The sequence below is a fragment of the Xiphias gladius genome, chromosome 8 (genome assembly GCF_016859285.1).
Source record: "Xiphias gladius isolate SHS-SW01 ecotype Sanya breed wild chromosome 8, ASM1685928v1, whole genome shotgun sequence".
Taxonomy (NCBI): Eukaryota; Metazoa; Chordata; class Actinopteri; order Istiophoriformes; family Xiphiidae; genus Xiphias; species Xiphias gladius.
Window position 1 is genome coordinate 3,538,435 of NC_053407.1, and position 14,566 is coordinate 3,553,000.

Consider the following 14,566-nt stretch of genomic DNA (forward strand, 5'->3'; position numbering starts at 1 on the left):
ACCACGAAAGGTTGTAGTAGCAGAACCCTGAGAGTGTTGAAATGAGCAAGGATGCATTTTATTCCTTATGAATTAAAGTGTTCTTTTGTAAGAGGAAGAATACATTATTATTCCTTCAAAAGATACATAAGCTTGCTATTCTTGTTTCTGGTGGTTTATTTTCTTATGATACCTATCGACTGAATGTTATCACTTATATACCTTTTTGACTGGATCAGAATGTGTTGTGGATGCTATCCACTTCACCTGAGGTCTTACTGTATACAAGTAGCCTGTCAGACACCAGCAGGATTAGTATAAAAGGTCACCAGACCATTGTCTTTTCTCAGGCAGGTCCAGCATGACAGTGATGCCATTGAAAATCAAACAGGCCAGCATTTTCTTTGGAGATGTCAGAAGCCTTCAAACAGCTGCACTGAGGCGTTCCTGTCAACTGTTTCTTAATGGTTACTGTCTGCCCCCACAGAAAGACAAAGCAGCATATGTAGTACATGCAGGATGCAACACAAACACCCAAACTCAGTGATAATGTACATACATTGCCAGAGAACATAGATACACACCCATTATTTAGCTTTTATTGAGTAAATTTACAACTTCCCCCAGCAATAAATACAGAAAATGAGCAGCAGTTCAAGAAGTTCTTTAGTCCTGTTCAAGTGATTAGTTAACTAACTCACTCTTAGACACACAGACTCAGCAGTCACGGTGTCAAGCAGAAAAAATATTTTCTTTACCTCACATTGCAAACACGTTCACCACACAAGCCTGAACACACTCAACTCTTTGCCCTGCAATTTCTAAGCTTCAAGTAGCTTATTCCAAATTTTCTAAAACTTTCCATTCAGTTTCCATTTGTTCTCACTTGTTTATACATTCATTTATCCTCTTTTCCCAAACCTTCACATCTTCCTGCCAATCCTGAAGAATTACTCAAATTTAAATCTAATCCTTCTTTAAACTCAAGTTTTAAAGCTAAACTAGCTGTTTGTTGAATTGAGGACTAGCCAAAGAAGGAAATGTCCTTCATCTTTCTGTTTTAGTGGGGTCAATATACACCATAGACACAGATATAGTCTCTTAGTTCAAAACATATATTTAATACCTTTACCTTCCTGAGCCAATGGATCCTCCGTCTTCGTCTTTCCCTCAGGGCTCCCCTCAGATCTTTGTCTGCCTGGTCCGTCTGTCGAGCCAGGACTTCAAGCCCTCTCCTCTCCTCAGCACAGCACAGCACACTCCTTGTTCCATCCCCCTCCTTCTACCAGCTCACACTACATCTTTATTCCAGCTTGCTTGGTTAATTCAGGAGATCCCACATACAAAAATACAGCAGGCAGCTTAAACCACCACCCTCCACCACTCTGGGCCAGCCTCCCTGCTGCCTGATCCTCCTCCTCCACTACCTCTTTCCTCAGTCCACCAGGACTATCCCAGGGTATGGAGCCCCCCCAGCTGTGATGTGGTCAGAGGTGCTCAGCCAACAGCTGGTGCTGCAGCAGTCTTACATCTGTAGATTATAGGTTGGGGGCAGTGGCTTGTCTGGTCTCTGCCTCTGGTGTTCTCCATCCTTTCTCTTGATTTCCACCATGAGCCTGGGGCCAAATTGATAGTTAAGGAGAAGATTGAGGGCCAAAGTAGGGAGCTTGATCTTGGCAGCGTCCTTAAGTCTGATTTCTTCTTTGTTCCCTGCAGTGAATCATCCCCAGGTTTCGTCGCCCCCTTTTCCACTGTGCCTTGCTGCAGTATCAGCTCCTCTCTGTTTTCAGCAGGGCCAAATTCCTTCTCTTCCTCTCTCCTCCTCTGTCACACTGTCCCGCTTGGCTTGCTAGCTGGCAGACCAACACTGCTGAGCTTCTCCTCCACAGCTCTTCTCTCTGTCTCCTTTAACCCCCTTCTCCTTCCCTCTCCCCTCCCCTCCCTGAACACCCCAGCTAACTCCCTATCTCTCTGCAATGCAGCCAGCAGTCTCCAACAAGCCTGGGGACTGTTTGACCAGTGCCCCCTCTCCTCTCCTCCTCTCTGCCTGACTCAAAGCATCCTTTATGGGCTTATTTACCTACCCTCCCTTCCTCCTCTCTCCTGCTCTATGGCTGAGCGGCTGACATCCTGCAGGTTCTGTGACCATACTGGGCTGGCAGCCTAAGATAAATTACAGTTTGCCTCTGAGAACCAATACATGGCTGCCAAAGCCACTCAAACACATTTATTTAAATCAGGTCATAGAATGCACATTACTTAAAACAAACTCTCATCAGGAAATAAGGCTAAAGTGGCTCACAATCATCTCTATCATACATTCTCCTCTCTGGCTCCCTGACTGTGACACATTGTGAGATATAGTAATTACTGTAACTGACCTCTCATGGCTTCAGCACACCCCCTCTCTCAGTGGGAAAACAGGGTAAGACTAACTCACTATAGATGGCCATATTAAAGGCTTTTAGATAGAGCCACCAGAGTTAATTGAACAAAAGGATTTTCTCAACAAGTCAGTTAACAGCTAACCAAGGTTGAAAATTGGTATCATAACGAGACCACTAGTCCACTCATTTATGTCACGTCTTGTAGTCCCTGGCATGGATAAAGACTCAAAAATGCTGGATCTGACAATTCCCATTATGCAACATGTTAGTATCATTTGTGAGGCTGTAATTATACTTCTATGTAAACATTTTTGCGAAGCAACATAGGAAAGGGTGTTATGGGTATAGGTCACAGAGGCTCGCAGGGGAGCAAAAGGACACACTTTCAATACAGTCCGGGTTGAACTTATCGGCGTCCCTGAATTTTAAGGAAAGAATGTAGAATATCTTCAGAAATAAATGCAAAGTAACCAATTTTGTATAATAAGAATATTCAATAAATAAATAAAAAAAGAATAATGAGATAAAATATGCTAAAAAGCTTCATAGAGCTATGTGGAACCGCAAAGTTGTTGAAAAAAAACCAATACAACTACACAGCTACAATTTAGCTCTCCATTTAGAGTACCCAGTGGGACCTTGACCGAAATAACATGTACAATGCCTCATTCTCAAATGAACCCGTCAGACTACGTTCACAATTATTCAAGTGACAATTGTCTGCAGTCTCATTTTGTGCAAAAATGTGTTAACTTTATCTGTAGCTAACATGGGGCTTCACTTGTTTGAATTAGACAAATCAAGTGGGTATCTTCCAAAGTTAGTCTTTTTAGTATGAAATTCCCCATTTTGTTACTATCCCTCTTCTGTAGCTCAACAAGGAAACATTGTTGCAGGAAACACAGAGGGAACTTTGATTTGAAAGATAGTAACCAATCCTTTAATTTTTTCCAAGTTTAGCTTCTAGACATGTATCACCTCAACTCAGCATGTTTTCTTGATGATGCAGATCTATAAACATTAAGCATTTTAACCTGTTTGTACAAAGGTTGCTGTCTTTAATTTAATGGGAATTAACTCTTTGACATGCAAATGATACATTAGACCTTGGCAAACATTTTTTTTTTTAAACACGTCTTATTGTTAGTGTTTAAAATCTACCAGCAGGATGTTTGAAGCATTGCTAACTGAAAAATAAATAACCTTCAGTGTAAACACAGGTGTGATTCAAGAGCCATTGATAACAATGCTGTGAAGAGGCCTAAATCTGCCATCATGATGAAAGAGCCTATGTTTTAACCGCCTGAAGCACTGATACTGTGACTCAATGTTGGGGAATAGGTCCATGGATTACAAAGAAGGCTGAAGCTCCTTGTGTTTTCTTGCTGTATGTTCACACAGAGGGAGAGATGGAGAAGGTCAGGCTTCATACACTACTCGCTTATTGCCCAATGGATGAAACAAAAAGAAGGAATGTGTCCTTCCTTTGAGTAGGCCTTGAGCCCGACTGTTCAAACCTTGCTGGAACCCATTCGGCCCTGTTTACACAGTGGTCCAACTATTGTCCAGTTTCTTCTTCATGTTAGTGTTCAAAGATAAAAATCACTGCTTGCCACCATGTTTTCAAAGACATAAAAACGTAATCACAGCTCTGTAAGTCTCTAGTCTGTTTAGAAAACCAAAATATATCAAACCAGGTGAATTTTTGAGAACTCAAGTATAATGGCATCTTCAAACCAACAAAACTTGTACTTGACTAAAGTAGTTAGGATTAACATGTTACTCTTGCAGTGATTTTGAATTCTACATATAAGCAGATGTGTTCTGAAGTGGCACATACATGTGATTTAAGGGAATTTGTTGCATTTTCCAATTCCTACTTAGAATTTTCTCTTTGTGTCCAGGTGAGCATCCTCAGCTTGCCCTGACAGTGTAACTTCACCTACAATGGGATGTTTTCATGCATCGATCTCAGTCCGGTCCCCTTGCCTGCCTCCTCCCAGTCATTGTCATCCAGTTTAACATCAAACCACTTCTTTATTTCTGTCACAAAATGGCACTGCTCAGCTGTAGTGTTTCCTTACAGCCCATAACACAAGTACTGACAGCGCTAAATATGTATATTTTTATATGCTGATTTCTCACTGCAGGACTTCAACCGCCACAGTCGGAAGTTTTTTCTTCTTGGATAACATTTTTTAAAACATTTTTCTCACACCTCCTCATAAACTGACAGTTGTTTAGTTTTTCATCAAGTTGAAATACAAAAAACAATACTGTCCGCTTAATTATTTTCTTACTTTTCTGATGATATATGATCATTAATAAAGCTGTTTGAATTGGGCAGTACATCCAGGGTAAAACAGTGGCATTTCAAAACATTGTATCACTTTACATATTTTGTATACTTTATAATAAAATGGAAGAATTTGTTAAAACTTTATTTTGTAAGTTGAATATAAATGGTACAGTAGAACACACTGGTGTAGGGTCACTGTTCCTTTCATTATGGAAAGACTTCATGAAGGATTTCATCACTGCTGTTTGGTGACCTTTGGTTTGTAGTTCTGAAACCAACTGACCACAAAATCCAATCACATGGAAGCAGATCTATTACTGCCTATAAACACAGCACATAAAAATAAAGTTCTCTGTAAATTCACACCATGAAGGGATTATGAAGACCCTGCAAAATAAAAATTTAGTTCTACGGCAACACAACAATCTTCTTCTCCAGCTTCTGTTCAGGGAAGATGGACCTCCGCATTACATCATCAAGCTCCTCCAGAGCCAGCTGGGCATGCAGTACTGCAACGTCATCTGGATCTGAGCGCACCACCCACTTTAAAGCTCGGTACAGATCCAACAAAACATCACTGAGAACCTGGAGAAGTAATGGGAGACAGGGAGAGATTTCTACATTGTTGAAACAAAACTTTAAACTGGTCTGCAGACTAGGATGGGTGCTTACAATGGACAGTTTGTTGTTAATGTTCCCCTTTGTTTTCTCATCCAATTTTGGCAACTTATGGATAATTACTGATAGTTTAGAAGTTTTTCCCATCAATCCTAAGACCCAAGTTGTATGTAACTGAAATTTTCCTCCAAAATTTGGTTAAGTACAGACAGGCAAAGAAACAAAAAGGAAACAAGGACGTTAACTGTTGAGATATATTCATCAAAAATCAGTTGAGCCCTTTGTGCAATATATTTAACTGAAAGAGAGTTTAATACATAAAGAGGAACGCCACAAATAAAAAATTGCCCCTTTTCCATTTTTCTCCCTTTAAAATAATCTCCTTCCGACCCAACACACTTTCATACAAAAAGAGAAAACTGTTAATCATTTCTTTTAATCAGTCAAGGAAAAAATGTTAAATAATGCCTACTTCACACTCCACAAGTATAACAACGTGTTGCCCTTCCCTGTCCCATATTTTCATGAACTGAATATCTTTGGGTATTGAACTGCAACTCGAACAGAACAAGCAACTAAAAGATGTCTCCTCAAGTTCTGGTAACTGCAATGGGCACAAACAACTAATTGATTAATTGCGAGAATGGTCAGGAGATGAACTGCCAAAGAAAACAATCGTAATAAAAGTTATAATCCTTAAGATTTTGATGAAATAAAACCCTTGGATGGCTTTGATTATGAAACAGTCACAGGAAATATAATGTATTCGACGCAAAGGTTAGTGCTGACTGCAAATGTTCATCAAAAACACATCTACAAAGATAACGCCTCAACAAGGTAATCAACTCCTTTTACTGTGTCCTGCTGTTGTGAGGAACACTAATCACACTGTGCACATCATGAAACCAGATTATGGTTGTACATATTACTGACAAACTTCTTTAACAAAATAATTTGAGTTTGTTTGGTTGTGCTGTACAGATAGCCCAGTTGCTCTTTTGTTGAATTTCTGACAAAGTAGCTACGCAGTGAGTGTTTGCTGTCAATCAGGACTGACATCGTAAGGATTACAATTAAACTGCAAGCCTTCTTATAACAACAATAGCAAAATTACTGCATCTAACCACAAAAATTACATATTTTTTTTTAGGCCTTTAGTGGATCGCTGGATACCCTGACTCCTGCCTCAGTGTTTTTCAGTCTCTATTTTCCTCTTCTCCACCATACACACCACCACACTTGGCCTGCTCTTCTCCTCTTTGGCCTCACCTTTGTGCTCTGTTCTGCCAGGGTCTGTCCCTCTCATCAGTTCTAAATTCACCCTGTGTATCATTAGCCCTGTACAGCTGGTGCTGCCCTTCTCCAGCTGTTCCAGTAATGACAGGACTGGGTCTGGGATCAGCAGCTAGCCAGTTGACTGTAGTCGTGGCATCACACTTGAAATTACTCTAGTTCCATGACTGGTTCATTTCTTGCCCACTATAAGATGACTGAAATCTGCCAGAAGGAAAGCAGCTGAGCTGCTGTTGGTGACAGAGACATTCCTAATGACAAATTTCTCTGTTGATAAAGGGTTATTTAAATTTAGACTAGTAGACTAGTCTAAAAGTAGAAAACACAATTAAGTAGGATCTCAGCGTTGGGTAAATGATATTATATTGGTTTTACGAGATGTGATCTGTCCCACTTTTCACCTTGCTGGTTTACAACATCTGGGCATTACAAGAGGAGGGGGGGCTGCAGCCCTGGCTGGTGGCGGGTGGTTGCCGAACATCTTAGGCACAACAGTTTACTGGCGTTGTAAATTAATAAAATACCAACAAATAGTTTAACTGACTAGTATTTCTGGTGCTGTCTATTGAGGATAGCAACGTTTAATCGTTTAGTTGACTAATCGCGCAGCTATGCAACAGGTGGCAAATAAGTGACTAAAACTTTGAATTATTCTGTTTGTTTGGATCAAGCAGTTACAATTCCATCAATGCACCTAAACAGTTCTTTCACTATAAATTTTTAGAAATAGACTTGGTGCTACTGAACCAGAACAAAATCTTACAGTTTTCATGCACCCACCTCCAGATCAGAAAAACATTTGTATCATCTTTTAAAATATATCACAGAAAACAAGACCTTTTTTGGCCTGCACTTATGAAACACTTTTGTGAACCATTAGACATGAAATCATGTCTAATGGTTCACAAAAGTGATTCATAAGTGCAGAGCATTGCAGAATTTTTTCAACTCACTTCGTAATGGTTGCAAAGATTTCACCCGATAATACAATACGGTAATTTTATATAATAAATGTATTAAACCCACTGATGATAATTTACATTTTGCCAAAGACTTTAAAACATTTTTACGGATTTCTTCATAAAGTGTCATCATTTAGGTACATTGTACATATCCCATTTATTATTAGTGCCTTATAGTGCTAAGAATACATGGCTGGCTATGAATACATACTGCCCCTAAAATATACACCAAACCACATCAGTGATTACTGAATTAGGAAATACAGTCAGGGATCCTGCATCACTGCTTCCATTTTTAAAAGGCCAAAGAGCTGTGATGTGATTAGCCTGGACCCTGTGGTCAACTATCTCTGAACAACACTTGAGCAGAGACGTCAACAATACCACAGACTTTTACACTAGTTATCTCCTTCTCACTGCTTCATGTTCCTTGGTATGAGTGAGTCTCCCAATGTTTCTTGGTGAGAAGCTAACAATGAATCCTGTAGGACCTGAGACGGTCTGTAAAAGCAGCCTCTCACTCTCAAAAACAAACCCTGATCCAAATTATTCAGCTGTTCAGCTGTTTGAAATATATACAAATTTGAATTAGCGCACTACTTTGGTTTATGACCAAATACCTGCAAAACTAATGACATTCCCAACAGCCTCAGCTGTACTTTGTGTTTAGTGCTCCATTCCTGAAGTCATAATGTCTCCTAATGGAATACTACCAGCTATGAAACTTTCAGAAGCACCAGTTACGTCCTGTTGTTGCAATGAGCAGGAGGCAGGTACTTTGTAAATCTGACAGGGAGAACAAACGCTTTGGGAATACTTGTGACGGATTCAGTTTAACCTGCAGGTCAAAGGATTAATGACTGACACCATTTCAGGTCATGAAGTCTTTACAATATTTAAATGGCACAGTAAGTTTTGTGTAAAATGGATGGTGCTAAAGAGTGTATGTTTTTCATGCATGCTCAGTTGTGAATGTATGTGGGTGTGCGTTTATACCTGGGTGGTTTTGTTGCTGATACCTTGAAGCAGCAGGGCAATAACGTGGACAGCAGCTCTCCTTACCTCTGCCTCCTTTTCTGTCTTTATCAGAGCAGTCACACAGGAGCTCAGCTGTGCACACACACAAATTTACAGTGATATAAATATGAAGACATAGGTGAAAAGCTAAAATACAGTTAGAAATCATCTATAAGTTAAAAAATACAGCATGATCTGGAGCGGTGCTGAAGCTGTGGGGACATGCATACAATAATGCTCACAAAACACAAATTGTCATTTTTTTTTTACTGACATTATTGTAAATTATAGTGTGGCTTGTGTTTCTTATATCATACAGTTGTGAATCATCTACATTAGGGATATTCTTAACGACTAATTTCCCCATCAATTAAACAAATATTTAAATTAGGACTAGTCTACTAGTCTAAGAGTAAGACAACACTCAGTCAAAATTGAGCACAATTTAATCAACAAGTTTAAACATTGTCTGAAAAAATATTGCGTGTATTTAACAGCCATTCGAAACCATTAAACAGATTCTTAAATAACCCCATTGTATTTTAAACTGCCGCTGAGGTGTGTGGCACTTTGCACTGTGTATCATCAACATTGCACATTATCCCACAAAACAGGACAACAACTCACTAAATAAAAAGTTAACATAACATTCAACATAGTAATAAATATTAAAAATAATAATCAGTTATCAGAAAAACTAGCAATAATAGGCCTACAAAAAAATAAATAAATAAATTAGGCATCGATTAATTTTTATTAGGCTATTCAGCTACTGCGTTAACCACACACACACACACACACACACACACACACACACACACACACACACACGGTGGTAGGACTGAAGTAACGTTTTTGTTCAGCAAAAATCAGCATGTCAACATGTTCGGGTTAAAAGCAAGACCTCTCTTGTCTATTAACAATAATTCCAGCAGCTTAAAAAGCTCTCTCAGCTGGCACAGATGTTGCAGGCACACAGAGATAGTGACTTGCTAGGTGGCAAAGTTTTGGAAAGCATCGTGAATCCTGTAACACCACTCAAGTGGATCTTCGTTTGGTGGGATACAGGTGTCTATCAAGTAGCGCTCCAGCTCAACTTGATCTGCAAACTTTCCATAGCCTTTATTATCCACATTTTCCTCATCATCATTTGCGGGGAGGCTGTTATACTGATCAGCAAGATTTTCTGTTACTGTCCATTGTATGTCCATCTGGAGAAAGCTGAGGTGCTTTAGATGAGGATCGAGAGCAGAGGCAAGCAGTGCCACACTTGCAGCTCTCTCTGTGTCTGGTTCAAGCATTTGTCTCTCCAGTGATGATGCCACCGTGTTGCTGGGAATTGCCTGCGGAGTTTAGATGCCTAATGGAGATAACTAATTGGATGAAAATGGTATAATCCGTTAAAGATCTCCTCTGGACGTGTATTCAAACATAAAAAGACTGTGTGGAACTATATTGTGTGTCGTGGTGGCACCTTTGAGGGAATCCAGCAGAGGGAGCATAGACTAATTTGTTTGCCAGTTGTCATTCGTCAGCTCCAATGCCCTGGCGTCTGTTAGTTTGGTCACAGTTCTGTCCAACAGACGGTGATGGCCCATCACTGTTCATGATTGCGGTGGATCATGTCACTGACTTGAGTGACCTTGCAGGTCTGTATAAGTTTGTTTGCAGGCAGGCCTTGCTGCTCCAGATGGCCATGGTGGCTACGGTACTGTGTTGGAAATCATTCACCAGTCTCGTGCATACACCAATCAGCCAGCTCAATGGCGTTTGTCTTAAATGCATCAATTATGGATAATTGCAGAGACTCCCACTCCAGCAGGTCATGAGGGAGCCCATCAAGCAGAATAAAGAGGCCTGGATGACTTTGTTCTCTAGTCCACACTTGCTAATAGCACTTTGCAGGTGTGCAGCCAAGTTTTCAGCAGAATGTTTTTCCTTTAGCATGCACGTCTGGAGCACATTATAAACTAGGTTTCCTTCAATGATAGAATGACATTTTATTGTTGTGTACGAATCGGTTGTCATGGAAGTCCATCTGTCTGTAGTTATGGCCACATATTCTGCCTTCTCCATGTTTGGTTTTATCTACTCTGTCATTTTTAAATGGTTGTACTCGAATCTGCATGTGACCTTTGTCTACCAAAAGGTAGCAATGGTAATTGTTAAGTCAACTATTCACGCACATCCCTAATCTACATAATAATGAAAATTGTTATGTAGATGGTATGCATATACCATCTACATGCGTATACAAAATTTTCATTATGTATACGCATGTAGATGGTAAATAAAAGATGAAACAGAATAGACCTCTGGGAGACCCTTCAAAAGAGAGGAGCATGACGGCAAGAGACATCTCCAAATATAACAGAGAAGGATCTGTTGGAAAGATAAGAGATGAACAAATCTAGAGCCACACTACTGATGCCAACATAGTTTTCAGATGTCTGATTAAGATATTATGATTGTCTGTTCAAAGGCTGAGCTCAGGTCAAGGAGAATTAAAATGGAGTACATGCCTGCATTGGTGGCAAGCAGAAAGTCATTGGTGGCCGTAACCAGAGCAGTCTCAGTGTTGTGCAGAGAGCAATACCAGATTCAAGCTCCTCAAAAATCTGATCATTGTTTCTAAAAGAAATTTTGTGGAGACATTTTTTTAGATCTTAGATAAAAAGTGCAGCTTAGAGATCGGTCTAAAATTACTTAAAACAGAGGGATCCAGAGAAGATTTCTAGGGGTGGTGGCATGTGTAAAATTGGAGGGGGAAAATGCCAGTAGACAGAGGGCAGTGATGCATCCATCCATCCATGCACCCATCCATCCATCTTCTGCCACCTATGGTGTCACGATGGCAACAGGTTCAGCAAGGTAGTCCAGATGACTCCTAGGGGACCCAGAGGCGTTCCCAGGCCACATAATATGTGTAGTCTCGCCAGCGTGTTTTGGGTCTACCCCGGGGCTTCCTACCAGTTGGACATGTCGGGAAAACTTTCAGTGGAAGGTGCCCAGGAAGCATCTTGATCAGATACCCAAACCACCTCAACTGGCTCCTTTAGATGCCAAGGTGCACCAGCTCTACTCCGAACTCCTTACCCTATCTATAAGGGTGGGCCCAGCCACCTTACAGAGGAAACTAATTTCGGCAGCTTGTATTCACAATCTAATTTTAGATTAGGTGATTTTAGATAGGTGTAGCCTTTGCAGTAACGCTGTCAAACCCTGACCATTTGTCAGGGTTTGACAGCGTTACTGCAAAGGCTACACCTATCCGCCTCCCTATGTAACGCTCCATTTTAAAGAGAACCTGCAAACTGTCCCAGTACATGCTGGAGGTCATGGTCTAATGAAGCCAACAGAACCACGTTGTCTTCAAAAAGCAATGAGGCAATTCCAAGGTCCCCAAACACACACTCCTCCTCCTGGCTGTGCCTTAAGATCCCATCCATGAAAATTACAAATGTGATCAGAGACAAGGTACAACCCTGATGGAGACCAACACCAACTGGAAACTGCTTAACGTCCTATCGAGAGTACGGACACAACTCTAACTCTGGTTATATAAGGACCAGATGGCTATTAGTTATGGCCCTGGTACCCCATACTCCCACAGTGCCCCACATAAGAGGGGTCCCTGTGGGGGGGCCTTCTCGAAGTCCACAAAAAACATGTAGATTGGATGAGCAAACTCCCTCAACCAATCAAGTAACCTTGTGAGTGTAAAGAGATGCTCAATTTTTCCACGGCCAGGTTGAAATCCACATTACTCCTCCTGGATCTGAGGTTTGACAACCGGTTGGAGCTTCCTTTCTCGCATCCTGACAAACATTTTTCCCAGGGAGGCTGAGCAATGTAAAACCCCCATAATTGGAGCAAACCCTCTGCCCCCCCTTTTTAAATATGGGAACCACCACCCTGGTCTGCCAGTGCACAGGACCTGTCCACGACCTCCATGTGGCATTGAGCAGGCTTGTGAACCATGAGACCCAAACAATGTCCAGAGCCTTCAACATCTCAGGATGAATCTCATCCAGACCTTGTGCCTTGCCGCCAAGTAGCTTTTTAACTCAGTGACCCAGGTTCAGGAGTTTCTCAAAGTGCTCATTCCACCGTCAGACGATTTCCCCAGTCAGAATCAGTAGTTCTCCTCCACAGCTGTACACATCTTGGGCAAATCCCTGCTTTCCCTTCCTAAGTTGTCTGATGGTTTGCCAGAACTTCCTTGAGGCCAAGTGAAAGTCCTTCTCCATAGCCTCCCCGAACTCTTTCCAACCCTGGGTTTTTGCATCTGCAACCGCCGCAGCCACAGCCCTTCTGACCCACTGGTAACCCATCTGCTGCTCCAAGATCCATGCCCTGAAAGGCCTCCTTATTCTGCTTGGGCTTCCTCACCATTTTTGTCAGGCACCTACAACCTTCTGAGTGCAACTCTCAACAGCCACCTCCACAATGGAGGGTCTGAGCATGGTCCTCAAACTCCCCTGGGATGTATGAGCAATTCTTCTGGAGGTGGGAATTGAAGAACTCACTGACATGGGCTTCAGCCAGATGTTCCCAGGCCTCCTTCACCACAGGTTTGGGTTTATTGTCTGTCTGGGAGCCTCCCCTGCCATCTGACCACCACCTGGTGGTGAGTTGGATCAGATGGCAGGGGAAGCTCTAACAGAGCTGACGCTTTTGACACCTTGCTCCTCTCTTCACCCAAGTGTCCAAGACATATGGCCGCATATATGAAGATCCGACCACAAAGTCGATCATTGATCTGTGCTTATGAACCACCCTATGCACGAGCATGGTATTTATTATAGCCCATCCATAAGGAGCACAGAAGTCCAGAGGGCAGTTAATAATTGCTAAATTATCTAGACCATCTGTCTGAAATACTGCTTCTAAAAACCAAGTGGGAATGTAGTCAGGAGGGCAGGAGGATGACTTTGAAAGTGCAACAGTGCGTTCCATGGCTGACAGAGCGATTTCACTGAAGTGAGTTAGCATTGAAGATCTGTAGGAATTGTAGTTTGAAAGTTTTCTAAATTCTGTATTAATACCAAATATGCATATATGCCAAATCTTTACTATTTACTTTTGTAAGTAATTCAGAAATTCTTAACATCTCTCACACTGTGCCTACACAGAAGGTATAGTGTGAGCAGCACGTTAACAGAGTAACAGCAGCAGCTTTGGTGCTCTGTGTGTCTAGAGACACTGTCGTTCAGACACATACTGAGCTGTAGGCCACCCGCATTTTGGTGCACATGTTGCCCAATACACAGTCACTGTACACATAAAATGCAGGAAAATGAACGTGAAGCATATAGCACAAGTAAAACACGAGTCATTAAGTAGCTTGTGTAGACAGCTGGATTGATTTAAATAGGAGCATATCTGGTTCCTGTACACCTACATGAGACAGATGACTGAATAATGCAGCTGAAAAGCTCTCTGTCTAGACATGCTATTAGGACAAATCACAGAGTTGATGATTTTGAAGAGGATTCTGGAATTATGACCCCATTTAGCCATCAGCTGTGAAAAATAGGAGTCCCTTGGTTCTTTGATGCACATGACATGTAAACATCAGATCTTTTAGGGAAGCTGGTGAATCACTGCGTTTGTTTTTTTTTTTACATTTATGCTCTGCCTGCCTTATTTCTCCATTTAACCATTGCAGATAAGAAGTTTTTGACTTTTTGTATGTGACAGAGGCTATAGAATATACAATATTCATGCAAGAGCTAATAAAAACAGACAAACTCCTCAACAGTGAGAGAGTATTTAAGTGGCGGGAGCAAATCACTGAGGGAGGTTTGGGGTCGAGAGAGAGGACTGGAACCTGGAACAGATGAAAGAATCAACCAAATTCACGTCTTCAGCAACAAACCATAGGAGAGCACAAGTTCAAGTGTGTTCAAGTGCTGGATTGCTTGACATAGTGAGTGGGAGTAAGAATCACAAGTAAAAGAAGAGGAAGGGTGTTAACAAAACATTCATATAAAATCAACAAAAATAAG

The 14,566-nt window shown here is 41.3% G+C and overlaps 1 protein-coding gene across 2 annotated transcripts in view; it reads right to left on the minus strand.

Moving 5' to 3' along the window:
* Nucleotides 1-4,781: 4,781 nt before the first annotated feature.
* tango6 (transport and golgi organization 6 homolog (Drosophila)) overlaps nucleotides 4,782-14,566 on the minus strand; it is a 45,511-nt gene continuing 35,726 nt past the window's right edge. For both annotated transcript variants that reach the window (XM_040132557.1, XM_040132556.1), the window contains 2 exons: nucleotides 8,535-8,648; nucleotides 4,782-5,250 (listed from right to left, as the gene is read on the minus strand). In XM_040132557.1, coding sequence (XP_039988491.1) covers nucleotides 5,074-5,250; nucleotides 8,535-8,648 — 291 coding nt within the window. In that variant the 3' untranslated portion in view covers nucleotides 4,782-5,073. The remainder of the gene's footprint in view (nucleotides 5,251-8,534; nucleotides 8,649-14,566) is intronic.